General features: G+C 52.7%; 1 protein-coding gene across 2 annotated transcripts in view; it reads left to right on the forward strand.

Moving 5' to 3' along the window:
- The first annotated feature begins 1,894 nt into the window (after window positions 1-1,894).
- HIBCH (3-hydroxyisobutyryl-CoA hydrolase) overlaps window positions 1,895-26,829 on the forward strand; it is a 42,054-nt gene continuing 17,119 nt past the window's right edge. The window contains exons 1-6 of one of the 2 annotated variants that reach the window (XM_029069161.2): window positions 1,895-2,002; window positions 12,446-12,488; window positions 13,727-13,909; window positions 14,656-14,740; window positions 16,170-16,250; window positions 18,760-18,812. In XM_029069161.2, the coding sequence (XP_028924994.1) occupies window positions 1,899-2,002; window positions 12,446-12,488; window positions 13,727-13,909; window positions 14,656-14,740; window positions 16,170-16,250; window positions 18,760-18,812 (549 nt within the window). In that variant the 5' untranslated portion in view covers window positions 1,895-1,898. Of the gene's footprint in view, window positions 2,003-12,445; window positions 12,489-13,723; window positions 13,910-14,655; window positions 14,741-16,169; window positions 16,251-18,759; window positions 18,813-26,829 lie in introns of both variants that reach the window. The other variant, XM_029069160.2, reaches the window with a different exon arrangement.

Below are 26,829 nucleotides of genomic sequence, written 5' to 3' on the forward strand. Positions count from 1 at the left end.
TAAGCGCTTACTATGTGCAGAGCACTTTTCTAAGCGCTGGGGTAGACACAGGGGAATCAGGTTGTCCCACGTGGGGCTCACAGTCTTAATCCCCATTTTACAGATGAGGTCACTGATTTACTATGTGCAAAGCACTGTTCTAAGCACTGGGGGATACCAGGTGATCAGGTTGTCCCACGTGGGGCTCACAGTTTTTTTAATCCCCATTTGACAGATGAGGTCACTGAGGCACAGAGAAGTGAAGTGACTTGCCCAAGGTCACACAGCTGACTAGCGGCAGAGCCGGGATTAGAACCCATGACCGCTGACCCCCCAAGCCCGGGCTCTTTCCACTGAGCCACGCTGCTTCTAGATTGTAAGCTCACTGTGGACAGTTTATTGTAGTCTTCCAAGCGCTCAGTACAGTGAAGCAGAGAGGCAGCATGACACAGTGGATAGAACGAGGTCCTGCGAATCAACAACAGTGTTGGTATTTGTATGACTCAGAAGGTCATGAGTTCTAATCCCAGCTCTGCCACTTGTCAGCTGTGTGACCTTGGGCAAGTCACTTCACTTCTCAGTTATCTCATCTGCAAAATGGGGATTGAGACTGTGAGCCCCCCGTGGGTCAAAGAACAGTGTCCAACCTGATTTGCTTATCTCCACCCCAGCGCTTAGTACAGTGCCTGGCACATAATAAGCGCTTAAGAAATACAATGATTATCATTATTATTACAGTGCTCTGTACACAATAAGCGTCAGAGGTCGTGGGTTCGAATCCTGACTCTGCCACTTGTCAGCTGTGTGACCGTGGGCAAGTCACTTCACTTCTCTGGGCCTCAGTGACTGCATCTGTAAAATGGGGATGAAGACTGGGAGCCTCACGTGGGACAACCTGATGACCCTGGATCTCCCCCAGCGCTTAGAACAGTGCTCAGCACATAGTAAGCGCTTAACAAATACCGACATTATTATTATTCTCTGGGCCTCGGTGACCTCTTCTGTCAAATGGGGATGACGGGAAGCAGCGTGGCTCAGTGGAAAGAGCCCGGGCTTGGGAGTCAGAGGTCATGGGTTCGACTCCCGGCTCTGCCACTTGTCAGCTGTGTGACAGTGGGCGAGTCACTTCACTTCTCCGGGCCTCAGTTCCCTCATCTGTCAAGTGGGGATGAAGACTGTGAGCCTCACGTGGGACAACCTCATTACCCTGTATACCCCAGCGCTTGGAACAGTGCTCTGCACATAGTAAGCACTTAATAAATACCAACATTATTAAAATGGGGATTAACTGTGAGCCTCACGTGGGACCACCTGATGACCCTGGATCTCCCCCAGGGCTTAGAACAGTGCTCTGCACAGAGTAAGCGCTTAACAAATACCAACATTAGTATTATTATTGCGAGCCCCACGTGGAACAATCTGATGACCCTGTATCTGCCCCAGCGCTTAGAACAGTGCTCTGCACAGAGTAAGCACTTAATAAATACCAACATTATTAAAATGGGGATTAACTGTGAGCCTCACGTGGGACCACCTGATGACCCTGGATCTCCCCCAGCGCTTAGAACAGTGCTCTGCACAGAGTAAGCGCTTAGCAAATACCAACATTATTATTATTATTATTAATAAATACGACTGAATGAATGCCTAACGAAGGGGGCGGGGAGACTTCCACCTCCCTCCCTCCCTCCCTCCCCCCTGGGGCCTCCTTCCTCCTCCGCGGGAAGGCGCGGTTGCGGGTGGGAGCCCCCAGGGGGCGCCCAAAGCCGCGCCTTCCCTTCTCCTTCCGGCCTCTCTAGGCCGCCGGGCCCGCTGCTCTCCTCTCCCCTTCCCCACCCCCTCGATTCCACGCGGTCGCGTGCGCCGGGGGAGGGGGCGCGAGGGGCGTGCGCGTGCACCGGGGCGCGAGCGGCGGACGCATGCGCGCGGGGAGGCCGGGCGGCTGGGAGCGAGGGAGGCGCGCATGCGCTGTGGTCGCCATGGGGCTGCCCGCCGTCCCGCCCGCGCTGAGGCCCCTGTGCAGGTGAGTGGGCGCGAGGCGGGCGGCTGGACTGGACCGGACCGAACCGGTCCTGGGGTTGGGGGGGGGGGGAACACACACACGCGCTCCCGCACGCGAGGTTTCTCCCCCTGACCCGCCCTCTCACGCGCCGTCACGTGCACGCACGCTGCCGCACACTCACGCGCGCCCCCTCCCCCCCCGCCTCCCGCGTGCTTCCGCACATGCGCAGCCGGCGCCTCCCCACGCGCACCGTCACACACCCACACACCCTCCCGCACATGCGCAAAGCCGCGCTCATTCATAATAATAAAGAGAAAAATGCTGGTGTTTAAGCGTTTACTATGTGCCACACACTGTTCTAAGCGCTGGGGGAGATACCATTCAGTAGTATCTATTGAGCGCTTACTATATGCAAAGCACTGTACTAAGTGCTTGGAATCAGGTGGCCCCAGGTGGGGCTCACAGTCTTCATCCCCCTTTGACAGATGAGGGAACTGAGGCCTGGAGAATAATAATGATAATGTTGGTATTTGTTAAGCGCGTACAATGTGCAGAGCACTGTTCTAAGCGCTGGGGGAGATACAGGGTGTAATCAGGTTGTCCCACGTGGGGCTCACACACTTTTAATCCCCATTTTACAGATGAGGGAACTGAGGCACAGAGAAGTTAAGTGACTTGCCCACAGTCACACAGCTGCCAAGAGGCAGAGCCAGGATTATAATAATAATGTTGGTATTTGTTAAGCGCTTACTAGGTGCCGAGCACTGTTCTAAGCCCTGGGGGAGACACAGGGGAATCAGGTTGTCCCACGTGGGGCTCACACACTTTTAATCCCCATTTTACAGATGAGGGAACTGAGGCACAGAGAAGTGAAGTGACTTGCCCACAGTCACACAGCTGACAAGTGGCAGAGTGGGGATTCGAACTCATGACCTCTGACTCCCAAGCCCAGGCTCTTTCCACTGAACCACACTGCTTCTCTTAATAATAATGCTGGCATTTGTTAAGTGCTTATTATGTGCCAAGCACTGTTCTAAGCGCTGGGAGGGGGGCGATATACAAGCTGATCAGGTTGTCCCCCGTGGGGCTCACAGTCTCCATCCCCATTTTACAGATGAGGGAACTGAGGCACAGAGAAGTGGACATGACTTGCCCAAGGTCACACAGCTGACGAGGCGGAGCCAGGATTATAATAATGCTGGCATTTGTTAAGCGCTTACTATGTGCCAATCACTGTTCTAAGTGGTGGGGGGGATACAAGGTCATCAGGTTGTCCCCCGTGGGGCTCACAGTCTCCATCCCCATTTTACAGATGAGGGAACTGAGGCACAGAGAAGTGGACATGACTTGCCCAAGGTCACACAGCTGACGAGGCGGAGCCAGGATTATAATAATGCTGGCATTTGTTAAGCGCTTACTATGTGCCAATCACTGTTCTAAGTGGTGGGGGGGATACAAGGTCATCAGGTGGTCCCACGTGGGGCTCAAGTCTTCATCCCCATTTTACAGATGAGGTCACTGAGGCCCAGAGGAATGAAGTGACTTACCCAAGGTCACCCAGCTGACAAGAGGCGGAGCTGGGATTAGACCCCACGATCTCTGACTCTCAAACCCGGGCTCTTCCCACTGAGCCACGCTGCTTCTCTAATCAGTCGCATTTATTGAGCGCTTACTGCGTGCAGAGCACTGGGCTAAGCGCTTGGAAGGGACGATTCGTCAACAGAGACGATCCCTACCCGACAATGGGCTCCCACACCCATGCACGCTCACAGCTCTTGCACTTGCTTTGTTGTCTATCTCCCCCATTTAGAGTGTGAGCCCGTTGTTGGACAGGGATAGTCTCTATCTGTTGCCCAGTTGTCCATTCCAAGCGCTTAGTCCAGTGCTCTGCACATAGTAAGCGCTCACTAAATACCATTGAATGAATGAATGAACTCCCACATCCACTCACAGCCCTTTCACTTCCACACCCACGCACAGCCCTTGCATTCCCACACTCATGCACCTTCCCAGCCCTTACACTTGCACACTCATGCACCCTCCCAGCCCTTGCACTTCCACACTCACCCACACTCCCAGTTCTTGCACACCCCACAGGCACCCATAGAGTCATTCCCACTCACCTAGCAGGGGTGTGCACTGCTCAATTTTTTCCTCTCTTTGTCACTTGGCCCCCTGCTTGGCCTACCATTCTCCGAAGAAACACATTCCCCCATGAATTACCTTGAAAAATGAACATCTGGGGCCAAACTGTCCAGATTGGCATCATAACAATGTGTCTGACTGTGGAAATATAGAATGATAATAGTAGTATTTATTAAGCCCTTACTATGTGACAAACACTGTTCTAAGCACCGGGGTTGATACGCGGTCATCAGATTGGACACAGTCCCCGTCCCACACGGGGCTCACGGTCTCAGTCCCCATTTTGCCGACGAGGTAACCGAGGCCCAGAGAGGTGAAGTGACTTTCCCAAGGTCACATAGCAGACAAGTGGCCGAGCTGGGATTAGAACCCATGACCTTCTGACTCCCTGGCCCGGGCTCTACCCACTACGCCGTGCTGCTTCTCTAGAATGCGATGTCACATCACATTTAAGCTCAGGTGACCCTGGGCTCTTTTAAAAGATGAAGTCACAAAAGAGCTAAACAAAAAATTGAATAAACGCAGCACTTAGCCTACCGCTCGCTACCTTGTAAAGTGCTTAATAAACGTCATAACTCACTAACCACCTAACTGACCCTTTCCGGTGGGTTGGAGGTGGGAATTTTGTAATAGAGAATCAATCACTTGTACTTTTGAGCATTTCCTGAGTGCAGAGCATTAGGCTAAGTGCTTTGGAGAGTCCAGGGCAACAGGGTTGGTAGCCACAATCCCGGCTCACAAGGAGCTGTTTACAGTATAAATGGGAAGACGGACAATAAAATAACTAAATACATTATTGGATATGTACAAAAGTGCTGTGGGGCTCCAATGTATAATAAATGCATTATTGGTTATGTACAGAAAGGAGGGGTGAATAAAGGGAGCAAATTCAAGCGTGACTGAAGAGAAATGAGGACTCAATAATAACTGTGGTATTTATTAAGCGCTTGTTCTAGTAAGCCAATCACCCCGTCCCACACGGAGCTCACAGTCCTAATCCCCGTTGTACAGATGAAGTAACAGAGGCACGGGGAAGTTCAGTACTCGCCCAAGGACACGGAGCAGACAAGTGGCGGAACCGGGATTAGAACCCAGGTCCTCCTGACTCCCAGGCCCGGGCTCCGACCGCTAGGCCAAACTGCCTCTCGTGAGAAGTTCTCGGAGGTCCCTGTCCTGGATCCCGGACGATCCCACTGCCCATTTGAGTCTGGAGGCCAAGATCCGCCCTTTCCTCTCCCTCCAAACGGCTACCTTACTGCTACAGGCTTGTAATATCCCGGCTAGACTACTGTGTCAGCCTTTTCTCTGATCTCCCTTCCTCCTCTCTCTCCCTGCTCCAGTCTATTTTTCATTCCACTGCCCGGCTCATCTTCCTGCAGAAACGCTCTGGGCGTGTCACTCCCCTTCTTAAAAACCTCCAGTGGTTGCCTATCAACCTCTGCACAAAACAAAACTTCTCACTCTAGGCTTCAAGGCTGTCCATCCCCTCGCCCCCTCCTACCTCTCCTCCCTTCTCTCTTTCTCCTGCCCACCCCGCACGCTCCGCTCCTCCGCCGCCCACCTCCTCACCGTCCCCCGGTCTCGCCTATCCCGCCGTCGACCCCCGGGCCACGTCCTCCCGCGGTCCCGGAAGGCCCTCCCTCCTCGCCTCTGCCAAACTAATTCTCTTCCTCTCTTCAAATCCCTACTTAAAGCTCACCTCCTCCGAGAGGCCCTCCCAGACTGAGCTCCCCTTTTCCCTCTGCTCCCTCTACCCCCCCTTCACCTCTCCGCAGCTAAACCCTCTTCTCCCCCCTTTCCCTCTGCTCCTCCCCACTCCCGTCCCCTCCCCTCAGCACTGTACTCGTCCGCTCAACTGTATAGAACTTCATCACCCTATTTAATGAGATGTCCATCACCCCGATCCTATTTATTTGCTATTGTTTTGATGAGACGTTCTTCCCCTCGACTCTATTTATTGCCATTGTTCTCGTCTGTCCGTCTCCCCCGATTAGACCGTGCGCCCGTCGGAGGGCAGGGACCGTCTCTATCTGTTGCCGATTTGTCCATTCCAAGCGCTTAGTCCAGTGCTCTGCGCATAGTAAGCGCTCAATAAATACTATTGAATGAATGAATGAATGGAGGCGATCTGCCGAGGGATTGCAGAAGTCAGACTAAGCAAACGCTCCCGGGTGACCTGGGCCGGCGGTGTCCTTCGGTGAAATGGCAGTGTTTTGGGCCAGCGGCAGGTACTAAGAATAGCTCCAGCAATAGCAGGGCCTGGCCTTCCGGGACCATGAGGCCAACCTTTTCAAGGACACTTTCTTCCCATTGGCTTTAGCAAATCATAACCGTATTCCTATTATTCATTCCTTCGTTCGATTGTATTTATTGAGCGCTTACTATGTGCCGACCGCTGTCCTGAGCTCTTAGGAAAGTACGACGCAACGTAAACAGACACGTTCCCTGCCCGCAATGAGTTTACAGTCTAGAGGTGGGGAGGCAGACGTTAACTATAAATCAATAAACGATATTCATTCATTCAGTCGTATTTATCCGGCACATACTGTGTGCAGAGCACTGTGCTAGGCGCTTGGGAGAGGGAAACAGACGCATTCCCTGCCCACATTGAGCTTAGAGTCTAGAGGGGTGAATCCGGGGCTCAGATATGGACGTAAGCGCTGTGGGGCTGGTCGGGGGCCGGGGGGGAAAGGGAACAATTCCGGGTGATGCAGAAGGGAGTGGGAGAAGAGGAAAGGGGAGGGGCTTAATCAGGGAAGGCCTCCTGGAGGAGATGAGACTTAATAAGTAGTAGTCGGGGGAGCTCTGATAATTGCCAGGATCAAAGTCGGGGTGCTCTGTGTCATTTCACCCAGTGGAAAGGAGGTCATGGGTTCTAATCGCGGTTCCACCGCTTGTCAGCTGTGTCACCTCAGGGAAGTCCCTTAACTTCTCTGGGCCTCAGTTACCTCATCTGCAAAATGGGGATAAAGACTGTGAGCCCCACGTGGGACAACCTGATTGCGTTATACTTACCCCAGCGCTTAGAACAGTACTTGGCACATAGTAAGCGCTTAACAAATACCAACATTATTATTTTTATTGAAACCTTGTGATTGTTTCTGTCTGGGACCATGGGATTCCAGCCAGAGACCCTTTTTCTGCTGCAATTTAGCAAAATTGAGTGTTTTTTCCCTGGCCAAATGGCAAGTATTTAATAATAATAATGGTATTGGTTAAGCAGTTACTATGAGGCAGGCACTGTACTAAGCACTGGAGTGGATACAAGCAAATCAGGTTGGACACAGTCCCCGTCCCATGTGGGGCACACAGTCTCAATCTCCGTTTTCCAGATGAGGCAACTGAGGCCCAGAGAAGTCATTATTATTATTAATAATAATAATACTTGTTAAGCACTTACTATGTGCCAGGCACTATACTAAGTGCTAGGGTGGATACAAGCAGCTAGGGTTGTACACAGTCCCTTTCCCGCATGGGGCTCCCAGTCTCAATCCCCATTTTACAGATGAGGTAACTGAGGCCCAGAGAAGTTAAGTGACTTGCCCACAGTCACACAGCTGACAAGTGGCAGAGCCGGGATTCGAACCCATGACCTTTGACTCCCAAGCCCGGACTCTTTCCACTGAGCCATGCTGCGCTGGCTATGTGCCAAGCGCTATTCTAAGCGCTGGTGTAGATACAAGGTAATCAAATTGTCCCACATGGGGCTCACCGTCTTCACCCCCATTTTGCAAATGAGGGAACTGTGGCCCAGAGAAGTGACGTGGCTTAGCCAAGGTCACACAGCAGACAGGTGGCGGAGCGGGGATTAGAACCCCACGTCCTGTGACTCCCAAGCCTGGACTCTTTCCACCGAGCCACGCTGTTTCTCAATGCCTACTGGGCGCAGAGCACTGAACCGAGCGCTGGGGAGAGTACAGTTGAGTCGGATGACAGACCCCCTGCCCTCAGGGGGCTGAGCCCGGGCTTGGGAGTCTGAGGTCATGGGTTCGAATTCCGGCTCCGCCACTTGTCAGCTGTGTTTGACTGTGGGCGAGTCACTTCACTTCTCTTTGCCTCAGTTCCCTCATCTGTAAAATGGGAATTAACTGTGAGCCTCACGTGGGACAACCTGATTATCCTTTAAATCTACCCCAGTGCTTCGAACAGTGCCCCGCACATAGTAAGCACTTAACAAATACCAGCATTATTATCAGTCCAGTGGGAAAGGCAGAGCCATTGAGAACGCCGTGCTCCTGGAAAGAAGATGGGAACAGGGAGAAGAGGCTGTAAAACCCATCGAGATGTGGAAGAGCGCGGTGGCGGGATTGAGCACTAAACCACGGAAATGACAGTGAGGAGGGCCTTATCTGGGGAAGGGGTCGGAGGGTGTTTCAACCTAAGTACAAACTTCCCATTCTCAGGGTGAATAAATTGAGATTTATCCAGAGGAAATAGTTTGGGCTTCACGTAGTTTAAGGGGGCACAACAATCTATCCAGTCCAGAATATTGGAGAGGGAAGCAGCGTGGCTCCGTGGAAAGAGCACGGGCTGGGGAGTCAGAGATCATGGGTTCAAATCCCGGCTCAGCCGTTTGTCAGCTGGGTGACTCTGGGCAAGTCACTTCTCTGTGCCTCAGTTCCTACATCTGTAAAATGGGGATGAAGACCGTGAGCCCCACGTGGGACCACCTGATCACCCTGTATCCTCCCCAGCGCTCGGAACAGTGCTTTGCACATAGTAAGCGCTTAACAAATGCCATCACTATTATTATTATTATTATTATTATTATTCTCTGGGCCTCAGTTACCTCATCTGTAAAACAGGGATTTAGATGTGAACCCGTGGCTCAGTGGAAAGAGCACGGGCTTGGGAGTCAGAGGTCCTGAGTTCGAATCTCGGCTCTGCCACTTGTCAGCTGGGTGACTGTGGGCGAGTCACTTCACTTCTCTGTGCCTCGGTTCCCTCATCTGTAAAATGGGGATTAACTGTGAGCCTCACGTGGGACAGCCTGATCACCCTGTATCTACCCCAGCGCTTAGAACATTAGAACAGTGCTCTGCACATAGTAAGCGCTTAACAAATACCAACATTATTATTATTATGTAGTACAGTGTACTGGCACATAGTAAGCGCTTAGCAAATACCATTTAGAAAAAAGATGATCTTGTATTTACCCCGACACTCAGTACATTGCCTGGCACATAGTAAACACTTAACAGAGTGGCATGACCCATTGGAAAGAGCCCGGGCCAGGGAGTCAGAGGACCTGGGTTCTAATCCCAGCTCCGCCACTTATCTGCTGTGTGAACCTGGGCAGTCACTTCACTTCTCTGGGCCCCCAGTTCCTTCATCTGTAAAATAGAGATGGACTGTTTCCAAACCAACTGTCTTGTATCTTCACCAGTGCTTAGTACAGTGCTTGGAACATAGTAAGCACTTAACAAGAAGCAGGACTCCTCAATTTATCGGTTTGAACATATCCCTGCCCTTGAGAAGCAGCGTAGCTTCGTGGCAAGAGCCCGAGCTTGGGAGTCAGAGGACGTGGGTTCTAATCCCAGCTCTGCCACTTGTCAGCTGTATGACCTTGAGCAAGCCACTTCACTTCTCTGTGCCTCAGTGACCTCATCTGTCAAATGGGGATGAAGACTGTGAGTCCTACGTGGGACAAACTGATGACCTTGTATCTACCCCAGTGCTTAGAACAGCGCTCGGCACATAGTAAGCGCTTAACAAATACCATCATCATCATCAACCGAGCAACGTGGCCCAGTGGAAAGAGCACGGGCGAGGGAGTTAGAGGGCTTGGGTTCCAATGGTGCTGTGCCACTTGTCTTCTGTGTGACCTTGGGCAAGTCACTGTACTACATAATAATAATGTTGGTATTTGTTAAGCACTTACTACGTGCAGAGCACTGTTCTAAGCGCTGGGGGAGATACAGGGTCATCAGGTCGTCCCACGTGAGGCTCCCAGTTAATCCCCATTTTACAGATGAGGGAACTGAGGCCCAGAGAAGTGAAGTGACTCGCCCACAGTGACCCAGCTGACAAGTGGCAGATCCGGGAGTCGAACCCATGACCTCTGACTCCCAAGCCCAGGCTCTTTCCACTGAGCCACGCTGTTTCTCAGGGCCCCCGGTGACTTCATCTGTAAAATAGGGTTAAGACTGTGAGCCTCGTGTGGGACGTGGACTGGGTCCAATCTGATTAGTTTGCATCTACCCCAGCGCTTAGCACAGCACCTGGAACATAGCGAGAAACAAATACCATTAAATTAAAAAAAAAAAATCCATCGCGCACGCGCAATGAGTTCGAGAACTGCACTGCCGTCTACTGGTCCTCACCGAGTCCTGCAACCTTCCATGAAGAGTACAAATACCATGATAAATAACATTAATAATAATAATGATAATGGTGGCATTTGTTAAGCACTCACTTCATTCAGTAGTATTTATTGAGCGCTTACTATGTGCCAAGTACTGTTCTAAGCTCTGGGGGGGATACAAAGTGGTCAGGTCCCACGTGGGGCTCACAGTTTTCATTCCCATTTTACAGATGGGGTAACTGAGGCCCAGAGAAGCAAAGTGACTTGCCCAAGGTCACACAACTGACAAGCGGCAGAGCCAGGATTAGAACCCATGACCTCTGACTCCCAAGCCCGGGCTCTTGCCACTGAGCCACGTTGCTTCTCCAGGCTCTCTAACTCCCAGGCCCGTGCTCTTTCCCCTAGGCTGTGTTGCTTTGTTGATGATGATGATGATGCGTGGCTCACTGGAAAGAGCACGGGCTTTGGAGTCAGAGGTCATGGGTTCGAACCCCAGCTCTGCCACTTGCCAGCTGTGTGACTTTGGGCAAGTCACTTAACTTCTCGGTGCCTCAGTTCCCTCATCTGTAAAATGGGGATTAAGACTGTGAGCCCCACGTGGGACAACCTGATTCCCCTGTGTCTACCCCAGCGCTTAGAACAGTGCTCGGCACATAGTAAGCGCTTAACAAATACCAACATTATTATTATGATGATGATGATGATGATGATGATGATGGTATTTGTTAAGGGCTTACTATGTGCCGAGCATTATAATGATGATGATAATAATGATGATGGTATTTGTTAAGCGCTTACTATGTGCCGAGCACTGTTCTAAGTGGGACAACTTGATTACCTTGTATCTCCCCCAGCGTTTAGAACAGTGCTTGGCACATAGTAAGCACTTAACAAATACCAGCATTATTATTATTATTATTATTATTATGACAAGCAAACTGGGCTGGACACAGTCCCTGTCCCATATGGGGCTCACAGTCTTCATCCCCATTTTACAGATGAAGTAATGGAGGCCCACAGAAGTAAAGTGACTTGCCCAAGGTCACACAGCAGACAACTCTTAGTCCCCCTAGACTGTAAGCTCGTTTTGGGCAGGGCATTAGTCTGCTTATTGTTCTCTTGTCCTCTCCCAAGCGCTTAGTACAGTGCTGTGCACACAATGCTCTGTCCCCTACACCATGCTGCTTCTAGTAGTAATAGCCGAAGCAGCAGCAGTCATAGTAATGGCATTTACTAAATGTCCATTTGGTGCCTACACTGTCCTATGTGGTCAGAGATTACAGAATATGCAAGTGACACATTCTCTGCCCTCAAGGAGTTTCCACTCTAACTGGGAGAACAAATATCAAAATATTGATAATGTTGGTATTTGTTAAGCGCTTACTATGTGCAGAACACTGTTCTAAGCACTGGGGGAGATACAGGGAAATCAGGTTGTCCCACGTGAGGCTCACAGTTAATCCCCATTTTACAGATGAGGTAACTGAGGCACCGAGAAGTTAAGTGACTTGCCCACAGTCACACAGCTGACAAGTGGCAGATCCGGGATTCGAACCCATGACCTCTGATTCCCAAGCCTGGGCTCTTTCCACTGAGCCATGCTGCAACTAGAGAGGTCAAAGTAAATAACTGAGGGGACAGATGTGCTACATGAGCCCTAAGGAGGGTGGGAAGTAGTTAATAATAAATATAAAAATAATAAAACGAATAATAATTGTGATCTTTGTTAAGCACTTACTGTGTACCAGGCACTGTCCTAAGCACTGGGGTAGATACAGACCAAGCAGGTTGGAAACAGTCCCTGTCCCACCTTGGGCTTACAGTCTTAAGTCAGGGGAAGGAAAACAGTTGAACCCCCATTTTACAAATGAGGAAACCGAGGCCTGAAGAAGCAAAGTGATTTGAGCCAGGTCCCGCAGCAGACAAGTGGCGTGGCCAGGATTAGAACTCATGTTCTTTCAAATCTAACAAATACCGTAATTATTATTATCATCATGTCCCTTTTTTTATTTCAGACTGAGCCTGTTCCACCGGAGCCAGGTGATTCTGCGCCATGTGGTAAGCGGGGTTTTTTTTCCTCGTAGGGTATTAGGCGCTCACTGTGTGCCAGGCACACCATTCTAAGCACTGGACTAGATACAAATTAATCAGGTAGGACACAGTCCATGTCCCACCCGGGGTTCACAGTCTTAACCCCCATTTCACAGAAGAGGGAAGTGAGGCCCAGAGAAGTGCTCAAGGTCACTTGGCAGACAAGTGTGGAGTCGGGATTAGAACCCAGGTCCTCTGATTCCCAAGCCTGTGTTCTTTCCACTAGGCCCCGCTACAGATTTCACCCATCAGTGGCTAGAGGGTGGGGGCTGTGAGAGCTTGTGTATGTGTAATTGTGTATGTGTGTGTGAGTTGGTGCGTGTTTGTGTATGTTTATGGGTGATCTGAGTGTGCATGCGTGTGTGTTTATGTGTGATCTGAGTGTGTGTATGTTGTGTGCGATAATAATGATAGTTATGGTATCTTTTAAGAGCTTACTATGTGTCAGGCACAGCTCTAAACACCGGAATGGATACAAACTAATCGGGTTGGACATAGTCCCTGTCCCACGTGGGGCTCCCAGTCTCAATCCCCATTTTACAGATGAGGGAACTGAGGCCCAGAGAAGTGAAGTGACTTGCCCCAGGTCACCCAGCAGACAAGTAACAGAGGCAGGATTAGAACCCGTGACCTTCTGACTCCCGGGCCCGGGCTCTAGCCTTGTTAAAACCGTCCACCTTGGGAGCAGTCCCTTAAATCAGTGAAGAGCCCCCAGATTGAGGAGGTGCCGATTGGTAGCCCGGGTTCAGGGTAGAGAGGTCCTCTGGCGTGAGGGGGTCGCGGCAGGCCGTGGGACGGTGTCCGGGGGCACCGGCGGCCGGGGGGAGCTGACCATCCCTAGCTCCCTCGCACACCGGCTCCCCCCAAACACCGTCGTGCACCTCCTCTGACCCCCTGCCATCTGGGAGAGCAACAGACCGGAGGGGAGAGGTGTGTCCTGCCCACAGAGGGCCGGCGCTCGGGCCGGGCATCTGTGCGGCCACGGCGAGGGCTCACTCCGGGCCATCCGCCCTCTCTCACCCAGCTCCCCGGGCTCAGCGGGGCACCCCGCGAGGCGGCCGGCCGGCTGGGAGGGCGAGCGTCGCCGAGATCTGGCCGGACCCTCTCCGGTCTGCCTCTGTGGGGGACACTCGGCGTGGCCCGGGGTGGGGGTCTGGCGGGCGGCGGGGCGGGGGTTGGCATCACTGCCCCTTTTTTGCCAGCAGCCAAGCGGCGCGATCGGACGGGTTTCAGCGCATGCGGGTCCGCGGGGGATGTCCACGGCCGCGGAGGCGGGCGAGGTGCTGCTGGACAAGCGAGGCTGCGCCGGGGTGGTCACCCTCAACAGGCCCAAGGCGCTGAACGCCCTGAACCTCGGCATGATCCGCCACATCCACCCCCAGCTGAAGGTCCGTCAGTCCCCCGGAAGCCGTGTGCGCCCCAGGCCCAACTGCGCCTCGCCCCCAGAGGCCTCCCTCCTCCCTCCCTTTAGACTGGAGGCCCCCCTTTTTAAATTTTTAATGACATTTGTTAAGCGTTTACTATCTGCCAGGCACTGTGCTAAGCACTGGGGTAGATACAAGCTAGTCGGATTGGACGTAGTCCCTGTCCCACAGCCTTAATCCCCATTTTCAAGTTGAGGGAACTGTGGCCCAGAGAAGCAAAGTGACTTGCCCAAGGTCACTCAGCAGACAAGGGATTGGAGTAACTGATTGAGTGTTTGGAACCCAAGCCAGGCAGTTACTGCGTGCAGAGCATTGGATGAATCCCAGTTTGCCTCTGCAAATGGCTGTCGTGATGCTGAGCCTCCAGGAGAGGTGGGAAAGTCAGTCCTATTTGTCGAGCGCTTACTGTGTGCAGAGCACTGTACTAAGCTCTTGGGAGAGTACGATATAACACTAAAACAGACCCAGTCCCAGCCCACAAGGAGCTGACAGGCTAGTTGGGGAGACGGACTTTAAGAGAAATAAATCAGTGACAGATTTTGTCATAAGGGCTGTGCGTTAAGCAATTACCATGTGCCAGGCACTGTAGCCAAGCCTCCCCTCCCCCAACTCCACGGGCAGCCTGGGGCTCGGTTGGGGAGGGGACGGTCCCGGGGTTTTCCGCGCCTCTGACGTGGCCCGTCCCCTTCTCCTGCGTGCCCCCCGGCCAGCGATGGGAAGATGACCCGGAAACTTCCCTCATCATCATCAAGGGAGCCGGAGGGAAGGCCTTCTGTGCCGGCGGCGACATCAGAGGTGAGCGACCACCCTTCTCCACCTCGGCCCCCTCGAGGTCCCGGCCCCAGAGCCAGCTTCCGTGGCCTTGACTTCCATTTGGCCTCATGGCTTTGTATTTGTTAAGCGCTTACTATGTGCCAGGCACTGTTCTAAGCACTGGGATAGATACAAAATTATCAGGTTGGACACAGTCCCTATAATAATAATGATAGTATTTGTTAAGTGTTTACTATGTGCCAAGCACCGTTTTAAGCTCTGGGTAGATACAAGGTGATGAGATTGTCCCACTTGGGGCTCACAGTCTTAATCCCCATTTGACAGATGAGGTAACTGAGGCACAGAGAAGTTAAGTGACCTGCCCAAAGTCACACAGCCGACAAGTGGCAGAGCTGGGATTAGAACCCATGACCTCTGACCTTCAAGCCCGGGCTCTTTCCTCCAAGCCGCACTGCTTCCCTATCCCCAGTGGGGCTCACAGTCTTAATCCCCATTTCCCCGAGAGGGAACTGAGGCGCAGAGAAGTGAAGTGACTTGCTCAAGGTCACCCAGCAGATAAGTGGCGAAGCCAGAATTAGAACCCATGACCGTCTGACTTCCTGGCCCAGTCTGGCCCACTCTGGCTGCCTGGCAGGGATCTGTTCTTCACTCTGCTGCCCGGCTCATCTTCCTGCAGAAAGGCTCTGGGCCTGTCACTCCCCTTCTTAAAAACCTCCAGTGGTTGCCTATCAACCTCCGTGCAAAACAAAAACTTCTCACTTTAGGCTTCAAGGCTCTCCATCACCTCGCCCCCTCCTACCTCTCCTCCCTTCTCTCTTTCTACCGTCCACCCCGCACGCTCCGCTCCTCCGCCGCCCACCTCCTCGCCGTCCCTCGGTCTCGCCTATCCCGCCGTCGACCCCCGGGTCGCGTCCTCCCGTGGTCCCGGAACGCCCTCCCTCCTCACCTCCGCCAAACTGATTCTCTTCCCCTCTTCAGAACCCTACTTAGAGCTCACCTCCTCCGAGAGGCCTTCCCAGACCGAGCTCCCCTTCTCCCTCTGCTTCCTCTACCGCCCCCCCTCATCTCTCCGCAGCTAAACCCTCTTCTCCCCCATTTCCCTCTGCTCCTCCCCCCTCCCTTCCCATCCCCTCAGCACCGTACTCGTCCGCTCAACTGTATATATCTTCATTACCCTGTTTATTTTGTTAATGAAATGTACATCGCCTTGATTCTATTTATTTGCTATTGTTTCAATGAGATGTTCATCCCCTCGATTCTATTTATTGCCATCGTTCTTGTCTGTCCGTCTCCCCCGATTAGACCATAAGCCCGTCAAAGGGCAGGGACTGTCTCTATCTGTTACCGATTTGTCCATTCCAAGCGCTTAGTCCAGTGCTCTGCACATAGTAAGCGCTCAATAAATACTATTGAATGAATGAACTAACTGTTTTCCGTTCCTTTCCGCCAGCTGTCACGGAAGCCGGCAAGGCCAAGCAGAGCCTGGCTCAAGATTTCTTCCGGGAGGAGTACATGCTGAACCACGCCATCGGTAGGTCCCCGGCGCCAGCCGCGAGGCGCAGTCGGGCGGTGAGCGCTGCCCGCGCTGAGCCTGCTGCCTCTGCAGCAGGAACAGGGCGGGCAACTGGAGGGCACCAGTACAAGCTAATCAGGTTGGACACGGTCCCTGTCCCATATAGGGGCTCACAGTCTCAAACTCCATTTTACGGACGAGGGAACTGAGGCACGGAGAAGTGAAGTGACTTGCCCAAGGTCACACAGCAGACAAGTGGCAGAGCCGGGATTAGAACCCACGACCTTCTGATCCTGGATCCACCGGGCCATGCTGGTCCATACTTGAGGTGGGCAGAGGGGGGCCAAAATGTATAAAGAGTTGGCTTCCCCCCCATACCCCGTCCTCCCTTTGTCTTTCCCATCACTGTAGACAACACCACCATCTTCCCTAGCTCACAAGCCCGTTGTCCTCAACTCAGCCCTTTCATTCCACCCACGTATTCACTGTAAGCCCGTCGATTAGACCGTGCGCCCGGCAAAGGGCAGGGACTGTCTCTATCTGTTGCCGATTTGTACATTCCAAGCGCTTAGTACAGTGCTTCGCACATAGTAAGCACTCAATAAATACTATTGAATGAATGAACCTAGGGCCAAATTCCCAGCTCGCTCCTCCATGCCCGCTCCTTCTCCTCCCCCACCTCCCAGGCCCCTCCTCCTCCCCCCGTTGCCTCCCATTCCCAGAATCTCTGCTTGCTTTTCACCCCAGCTGGCGGGGAAGACTTTACCCTTCGACAGGATCAACAGCAATAGGCGGGAACCGGACCTATGAACACCACCTTCTAGAGATATGAGAGAGTGAGAAGCAGTGTGGCCTAGCGGAAAGGGCCCGGGCCTGGGAGTCAGAGAACCTGGGTTCCGATCCTGGCTCTGCCACTCGTCTGCTGGGTGACCTCGGGCAAGTTACTTCACTTCTCTGGGCCTCGGTTCCCTCATCTGGAAAATGGGGATTCAATCCTACTCCCTTCTACTTAGACTGTGAGCCCTACGTGGGACAGGGGCTGTGACCTACCCAATTGACTTGTATCTATCCCAGCGCTTAGATCAGTTTTTGGCACATAGTGATGGTTGAGTACGGGCCGGAGAGTCAGAAGGACCTGGGTTCTAATCCCGGCTCCGCCACTGGTCTGCTGTATGACTTCGAGCAAGTCATTTAACTTCTCTGTGCCTCAGTTCCCTCATCTGGAAAATGGGGAAATGCAAGCCTTAATTGCAACCAACCCAATTAACTTGTATCTGCCCCAGTGCTTAGTACAGTACATAGTAAGTGCTTAACAAATACCACAGTTTTTATTATTATTAATAACAGGCACCTTCATTATTATTATTGTTATTATAGCAGAGGACAACTGGACACGTTATGTCCTTTTCAGAGCACTCATTTCTTCCCATAGTTTTTCTCAATTATTTCCGATCAGTAGTAGTGATTGATTTAAGCAGCGTGGCATGGCGGATGAGGCACAGACCTGGGAGCCAGAGGATCTGGGTTCTAATTCCAGCTCCTTCACTTATCTGCTGCGTGACCTTGGGCAAGTCACTTCACTTCTCTGGGCTTCAGTTTCTTCAACTGCAAAATGGGGATTCAATACCCATTCTCCCTCCTACCTGGACTGTGAGCCCCAGGTGGGACAGGGACTATGTCCCGCCTCATTAACTTGTTTCTACCCCAGCGCGTAGAACAGTGCTTGACATACAGTAAACAGTTAACAAATACCATAAAAAAAACCCAAAACCAAAATTGAGCGCTGACTCTGAACGAAGCACTGTACTCACCGCTTGGGAGAGGACAATACTGTTTGCAGATACAATCCCCACCCCCAAGGAGCTTCCAGTAATAATAATAATAATAATGTTGGTATTTGTTAAGCGCTTACTATGTGCCGAGCACTGTTCTAAGCGCTGGGGTAGACCCAAGGGAATCAGGTTGTCCCACGTGGAGCTCACAGTCTTAATCCCCATTTTACAGATGAGGCAACTGAGGCACCGAGAAGTTAAGTGACTCTACTCTGTGCAGAGCACTGGACTGAGCCCTTGGGAGAGGACAACAGAGTTTTGATTGATTGTGTTAGGAGACGCGATCCCTGTCCTCACGGAGCTTACAGGCTAGTCGGAAAGACTGCCATTAAAATAAGTTACAGGTATGGGAAGCCACGGGCGTAAGAATGCGCACCTAAATATCGTGGGGTTCGTGTGGGATGAGTCCCTAAGTGGTTAGGGGATGAGACGTGGAAGTGAGGCAGCAGGAGGGGAAACAGGGTGGGGAGATGAGAGGTTAGTCAGGGAAGGATTCCTGGAGGAGACATGATTTTAGTAGGACACCGAAGATGGGGAGCATGGCGTTCGACGGTGGGGCTCGGTCGGCTACGAACCAGGACGGCATCTGGCAGCTTAGCGTGGCGTAAATCTGTGCCCACCCCAGAGACGTTGGGAGAAGTTCATTCCAAGAGCGTCTGGAATCTCAACACTAACCGTGACTCCGTCTCTCTTAGGCTCCTGTCGGAAGCCGTACGTAGCGCTCATCGATGGAATCACCATGGGCGGTGTAAGTAGCACTTCTATCTTTCTGGCAGTTTGGCACTGTACCGAGCCCCGAACTGGGCCGCATAATAATAATAATTATTATAATTATGGTGTTTATTAAGCGCTTACTATGTGCCAGGAATTGTACTAAACACTGGGGTGGATACAAGCAAGTCGGGTTGGACACGGTTCCCGTCCCATGTGGGGCTCACGGTCTCAACATGCTGGGTGCTCTGCTGAGCCCGGTACTGGCCACTGAGTTGGGTGCTGTGCTGAGTCATGTGCTGAGCCATGTGCTGGCAATGTACTGGACCCTCATAACTGACCAACCTCAAAGGGGAAGAGTCAGGACTGGGGTCGTTTTGGATTCTGAGAGTCAAGAATAACAATAATAATAATAATTGTGGTGTTTGTTCAGCGCTTACTATGCGCCAGGCACTGTAATAAGCACTGGGGTGGACACGAGCAAATCAGGTTGGACACAGTCCCCGTCCCACATAGGGCTCACATTTCCCCATTTTACAGATGAGGTGACTGAGGCACAGAGAAGTGAAGTGACTCGCTCAAGGTCACACAGTCGACAAGTGGCCGAGCAGGGATTAGAACCCAAGTCCTTTTGACTCCCAGTTCCGTGCTCTGTCAACTAGGCCATGCTGCTTCTCTGAATGAAGGATGAACGAGAGCCCGCAGGGTGGCATACAAAAGGGATACAATAGTAACCTAAGGAAGTAAAGGATGAGCAAAACAGCTCAGCCGAGGTCCCGGTCGCTAGCATTTAGTCAGACGGAGACTCAAGCTCCTCTTTCCGTTCCTCGCTGCACCTCAGGGCATCCTGGAATGCCATACTCGTGGCTTCAATGGGGACAGATTGTCCCCCATCACAGTAGGCGAGCGTGCTCGGCCCAGATCCTCTGGGGATGGCACGGACATCCCCCCTATCATCACAGCGGGCAGGCATGCCCAGCCCAGACACATGGGGGACGGCGCGGACGTCCCCGCATCAGCAGGCAGGCGTGCCCGGCCCAGACCCCTGGTGTCTCTGCGCAGCGGCTACAGAGCACCCCCAGCCCAGTCGGGGTGCTAGTATCCCTTCAATCGGACACGGAAACGTAGAGCACGGTTTTGCCCTCATCTCGTGGTTGCCAACCTGGAGCGCCAACCCTTGGGCACATCCACCCTGCCACCTCACCGGTTGAGCAGTCCAAAGGTCCGCCCTTCCGTCGCCTGGTCCCGAATGATTTGGTCCGGGACTCTTACGGTTGCGGGGGCAGACGGTTGCAGCCCGGGTTTAGGGTGCTGTGGCGGACGCCGTGCTTGGTGCCAGGGCCGCTCTCCATCCCTCCCAGGCGGAGCCGTAGTTTCAGGTTTTCTGGGGATGGAGGGATTTTAGTGGGTGGGGGCTTCCACCGGATGTAGAGCAGGAGAGTTTGGTGATGCCCGGTTCCCACTCTTTCTTCCCCTTGGGAATCCTCAGAGCAGGGGGAGGAGGGAGAGGGCTTAGCAGAAACCGTCTTCCCATCTGGGGTGTTGGGGAAGGTGAGAATCAAAGACTCGCTCTGCAGGGGAGAGCAAAGTTAGAAATGTTTTTTTCCGGTCAAGAGACCTGGCAGAATCCAGTAGGTGGAGCCCAAACCTTGTGTTTTGGTTTAGACTTCCTGTCTCTCTTCCTCCTCCTCCTTGGGCTGGACTTTGGGGTAAAAATAGAGGGCTGGGCAAGCCTTTATCCATCAGCTTATTAATCAGTCAATCAGCCGATCCATCAGCTGCACTTAGAGGGGACCTGGCACCGTACTGAGCACTCCATATGGGTAGGGAGCATTTCCACTGATACCGTTGTATTCTCCCAAGTGCTTAGTACAGTGCTCTGCACATAGTAAGTGCCCAGTAAACACCAATGGTTGCTTGACTGATTGAAAACGCTCAGTTAGCTTGCCCCGTCCTACCTTACCTCAACCAGCCTCCTACTCCGGCCCGACCCGCACACTTCGCTCCTCTAGCCCCAGCCTGCTCCCTCTGCCCCGATCTCAGCTATCTCACCGCCGAGATAGCCTGGGAGCCCTATAAGTCAGACCACCACTCTCCCGTCCTTCAAATCCTTATTCAAATCACATCTCCTCCAAGAGGCTTTCCCCAGTGCAGCCTCTTTTCCCTTACTCTTTTCCCTCTCCCTTCTTCACTGCCTAGACCCTTGGCTCTATCCCCTTTAAGCACTCGTTATTCACCCCCACCCTGAGCCCCACAACACTTATGCACATATCTGGAATTTATTTATATTAATGTCTGTATCCCCTTCTAGACTGCAAGTGCCCTTTGGTCAGAAAACCTGTCTACCAACTCTGGTATATTGTATTCTCCCAAGCACCCAGCACAGTGCTGTGCACACAGTAAGTGCTCTATAACTACGATCGATCGATTGATTGCTCTGCGCACAAAGTAATCAATAACTATAATTGATTGACTGATTGATTGCTCTGCACCCCCAGTAAGCACCCAATAAATATCACTGATTGATTGATGGCTAGCACCCGTACAAGCCCGTCATCCTCCCTGCCCCCCCGATTTTCTCCTCGCTTGGCCCAGCGATGCTCGCTGGTCCCGTGTCGAAGTTGGGAGCGCCCAGACTCGGGCCACGTCACGTCGTGTCACGTCACATCACGTCACCGGAGCACGGGCTGGTCGGATATCCCTTTGTGGGCCGGGATCAACCCTACCGCCTCTGTTGGACCGGACTCTCCCAACCGTTCAATACAGTGCACAGTAAGCATTCAATTAATTGACCCCACGGCTCCCTCCAGTTATTGCCCCGTCTCCCTCCTACCATTCCTTTCCAGATCCCTTGAGACTGCGCCCGTTGTCTTCACTTATTCTCCTCCAATTTTTGCCTCTACTCCCTCCGATTCGGCTTCCGCCCTCTTGCCGTTTCAGAAACTGCTTTCTTTAAGGTCACCGGTGATCTTCTTGCCAAATCTGATGGCCTCTACTCTATTTTAATTCTCCTCGACCTCTCGGCTGCTTTCGACATCGTGGACGAACCCCTTCTCCTGGAAACATTATCCAACTTCAGACTTCACTGTTTCCCTGTCCTGTCCTGGTTCTCCTCCTAACTCTCTTCTCCTCTGAGGACCTTTAGCACAAGGTCCTCCTCTGCCTCTCACCCTCTGACAGCGGGGGTCCCTCAAGGTTCAGTTCTGAGTCCTCTTCTATTCTCCGTCTGCACCCACTCCCTTGAAGAACTCATTTGCTTCCATGTCATCAACTGCGACCTCTATGTGGGTGATTCCTACATCTATCTCTCCGGCCCCAACCACTCTGGTTCTCCACAGTCTCTCATTTCCTCCTGCCTCCGGATATCACTACTTGGATGTCCCGCCAACAACCTCAAAATTAACATATCCAAAAAGGAACTCCTCATCTTCCCACCCAAACCCTGCCCTCCCCGTGACTTTCCCATCACCGTAGACGGCACCACCATCCCCCCGTCTCACGAGCCCATAACCTTGGCGTTATCCATGACTCATCTCCCTCATTCAACCCACACATTCAATCTGTCACCAAATCCTGTCGGGTTCTACCATTCCAGGATCTCTGGAGTCCTCCCTTTTATTTCTCCATCGAAATTGCTGACGTGCTGATCCAGGCACTTATCCTCTTTGATTACTGCATCAGCCTCCTCGCTGACCTCCCTGCCTCCTTTCCATACTTCACTCTGCTGCCGAGATCATTTTCCTGAGAAAATGTTCCGTTCACCTCTCCCCACTCCCCTACAACCTCCAGTGACTGCCCATCAGTCAATCAATGGTATTTAGGGCACTTACTCTGTGCAGAGCACTGTACTAAGCACTTGACTTAGTTACCTGTCCACATCCACCTCTGCATCAAAGAGAAACTCCTGGCCATCGACTTGAAGGCACTCAAGCAGCTCTCCCCCTCCTACCTCACCTCACTGATCTACTACAGCCCAACCCTCACACTTTGCTCCTCTAACACCAGTGTATCCTCTGTCAGTCAATCAGTCGGACAATCGGTCGTATTTATTGAGCGTTTACTGTGTGGAGAGCACGGTAATAATGATAATAATAATGTTATTTGTTAAGCGCTTACTATGTGCCGAACACTGTTCTAAGCACTGGGGTAGACACAGGCGAATCAGGTTGTCCCACGTGGGGCTCACAGTCTTAATCCCCATTTTACAGAGGAGGTCACTGAGGCACCGAGAAGTTAAGTGACTTGCCCAAAGTCACACAGCTGACAAGTGGCCAGTCCGGGATTTGAACCCACGCCCTCTGACTCCAAAGCCCGTGCTCTTTTCACTGAGCCACGCTGCTTCTCTAAGGGTGCTAAGCCCTTGGGAAAGTAATATAACAGACACATTCCTTGCCCACAACGAGCTTACAGTCTAGAGGGGGAGATAGACACGAATAGAAATAAATAAATAAATAGAAATAAGTAAATGACAGATATGTACTTTACCTCGATCTCACCTTTCTTGCCACCAGCCCCTCGTGCCTATATTCTTCCTTTGGCCTGGAATTGCCTCTCCCTTCGTATCTGTCAGATCATCACCCTCCCCACCTTCAAAACTGTCCTTTAAAATCCCATCTCCAAGAGGCCTTCCCTGACTAAGCCCTTTATTTTCTCCCATCTACCCACCCCTCTGCGTTGACTATGCACTTGGCTGCATACCCCCTAAGCACTTTAATACTCCCCCCAGGCCCACAGCACTTATACAAATATTCTTATGCTCTACTGCCTTCCTATCCTTGATCTATTTTTGTGTCTGTCTCCTCCTGTGGATTGTAAGCTCATTTTTTAATGATATTTTTTCAGTGCTTATTATGTGCCAGCCCCTGTAATAATAATGGTGGTATCTGTTAAGTGCTTACTATGTGCAAAGCACTGTCCTAAGCGCTGGGGTATACAAGGTGATCAGGTTGTCCCACGTGGGGCTCACAGTTTTTAATCCCCATTTTAATAATGTACAGATGAGGTAATGGAGGCACAGAGAAGTTAAGTGACTTACCCAGAGTCACCCAGCTGGCAAGCGGCCGAGCCGGGATTAGAACCCATGACCTCTGACTCCCAAGCCCGGGCTCTTTCCACTGAGCCACGCTGCTTCTCTACTAAGTGCTGATTTGTACTAATCACATGCGGTTGGATACATCATGTCTCACATGGAACTTATACTTTCGGTCCCCATTTTGAACAGGCAAGGTCACTGAGGGCCAAAGAAGTGAAGTGACTTGACCAAGGTCACACAGCAGACCTGTGGTGGAGCTGGGATTAGAACCCAAGTCCTTCTGACTTCCGGGTCCACGCTCTACCCACTAGGCCATGTTGCTCCTTGTGACAGGGGTCACGTCTACCAACTCTGTCATAGTATACTTTCGCTAGCGCTTAGTGCAGTGCTCTGCACACAGTAGGCACTCGGTGAATACCACTGGTTCGTCGACTGATTGACGTGTCGCGCTCCGTACTGAGCACTAGGATAGAGAGAAGCAGCGTGGCTCACTGGAAAGAGCACGGGCTTTGGAGTCAGAGGTCATGGGTTCGAACCCCGGCTCTACCACTTGTCAGCTGTGTGACTTTGGGCAAGTCACTTAACTTCTCAGTGCCTCAGTTACCTCATCTGTAAAATGGGGATTAAGACTGTGAGCCCCACGTGGGACAACCCGATTCCCCTGTGTCTACCCCAGCGCTTAGAACAGTGCTCGGCACATAGTAAGCGCTTAACAAATACCAACATTATTATTATTAGAGAATAAATACGATTGAATGAGTGAATGAATACAAGATAATCAGGTTGGACACCATGCCCGTCCCATGTGGGGTTCACGGGCTAAGTAGGAATTGAATCCCCAATTTACAGGTAGGGAAACTGAGGCACAGAGCAGGTAAATGACTTGATGGACGGATGCCCACACCCGCTGGGCCCCTGCCAGCCAGAAAGAAGCGGGACTTCCCCAGAAATTCCCGAGGATGCCTGGGACCCAAGTGTGGGACAGAGAGGTCCAGTGGTTGCGGAAGGCAAGCACGCCCACCTGGCCGGGCCCGCAGTCAGGTCCGGACTGGCCTCTCCAGTCCCACCTGCCCCCGGGGGCAAAACCCAGCAGCGGGAGCTCCGTGTCCACACAAACCTAATCCCGCCCGAGAACGGGTTTGACTCCGTGTCCGGGGGCCCGCGAGCAGCGTGGCCTAGTGGATAGACCACAGGTCTGAGAGTCAGAAGGACCTGGGTTCTAGTCCCGCCTCCACCACTTGTCTGCTGCTCTGTGACCGTGGGCAAGTCACTTCACTTCTCTGGGCCTCCGTTTCCTCATCTGTAAAATGGGGATTAAGATTGTGAATCCCATGTGGGACAGGGACTGTGTCCAACCCGATTATCCTGTACCTAGCCCAGTGCTTAGAACAGTGCCTGGGACATAGTAAGTACTTAACAAATACCATTATAATAATTATTAATAACCGTCCGCCCCACTATGCCAGTGGCGTGGGATACCTCAGGAACGGCAGCGTGACGAGCCCCTAACGTGAGATTTGGGGAGAACCCTGGGGAGACACCCAGGGGCGCCGGTTCCCCAGAAGGTGCCGCTCCAGGCCCGGGGGCTGAGGCCCAGCGGGCAGAGATGCTTCCTTTGCTGCGGGGAGCTCCGGGTACGCTCTGTCCACCCGCACCGGGGGAGAGCCCCAGTGGCCGTCACTCGGGTCGGGTCGCCCGGGGCCAGAGGGCAACTGGAAGGCAGAGGGTTCGCGGGCCTGCTCACCTCAGGGGTCCCAACCTGGACGATGGACAGGGGAGGACAGGGGTGCACTGGACACCCCAGGGACCCTGCCCGGGATCTGGTGTCGTCTGGGTTTCAGCAGGAAACTGGGCTCTGCCCTTTCAGCTGCCGCCCAGCAGGAATCACGGGAACGGAACGAGGACCGGATTGACCCAGCAGCTCCGGACCTCGGTCCCGGGGCTCCCGCTACTTCCACCGACAGAATGACCGTGGCAGCCACCCGGTCTTGGGATGGGCCGTGCTTCGTGAGGTGCCCCTGCTCCCACACATCCCGCCTCCAACCCTCTCCGGTCACTGTCAGAGCGATGAAACAGCAGCAGAGAATGCTCCGTTTCCTCAGGCCCGTTTCGAAGTGCGACTATTATTCTGTTCAGCATGGTGCCGGCGGAATAACAATTCACGGTTGAGTCACCGACGGACTGCGTGTTTGATCCCCGGAAGAAGGTTTGTATTTATAGTAACGTGCGCTGCTGTTGCTGCTGCTGCTCTGCTGCTGGAGGAGGAGGAAAATGGCCAATTAGGACCCTGGACCCAGAGAAAATTGCTTCTTCCACCTAAGGATGGAGTTTCCAGAAATAACTGTAGCTCCCAGCCCCAGATCCCCGGGCTCCACATTTAGATTGGCCTCCTGCTCTACCGTTCCGCTTCGAGAGAGCCCGTGGTATTGCCGGGACCACTCCCATCTGGGTTCAGGAGCCTTCGCCGTGTCCACACCAGCCCAGTTCCCGGGACTTTCACCGTGCCTACATTGACCAGGTCCAGGGACCTTCACCACGTCTACATCAGCCCTGGTCCGGGGACCTTCGCTGAGTCCACACCATCGTGGGTTCAGGACCCTCACCAGGTCTACACCATTCCCGGTCCAGGGACCTTCCGTCATGTTCTCACCAACACCGGTCCAGGGCCTTTCATCGTGTCTATGCCAACCGGGTTCAGGAACCTTCGCCGTGTCCACACTGACCAGGTCCAAGGACCTTCGCCACGTCCACACCAACCCCGGGCCAGGGACCTTCACTGAGGCCGGGGTTCAGGCCTCTCACCGGATCTACGCTGTCCCGGATCCACGGACCTTGACCTTGTCTACTGTAGCCTGGGTTCAGGACCTTCACGAGGCCTACAACAAGTCCAGGTCCAGGGGTCTTGGCTGCTTCAGCATCTGCGAGGGTCAAGGGACCTTTGCCACATCCATACCTGCCCAGGTCCAGGGACCTGACCGTGTCTACACCAACCAAGGCCAAGGACCTTCACCATGTCCACACC

The sequence above is a fragment of the Ornithorhynchus anatinus genome, chromosome 7 (genome assembly GCF_004115215.2).
Source record: "Ornithorhynchus anatinus isolate Pmale09 chromosome 7, mOrnAna1.pri.v4, whole genome shotgun sequence".
NCBI classification, from domain to species: domain Eukaryota; kingdom Metazoa; phylum Chordata; class Mammalia; order Monotremata; family Ornithorhynchidae; genus Ornithorhynchus; species Ornithorhynchus anatinus.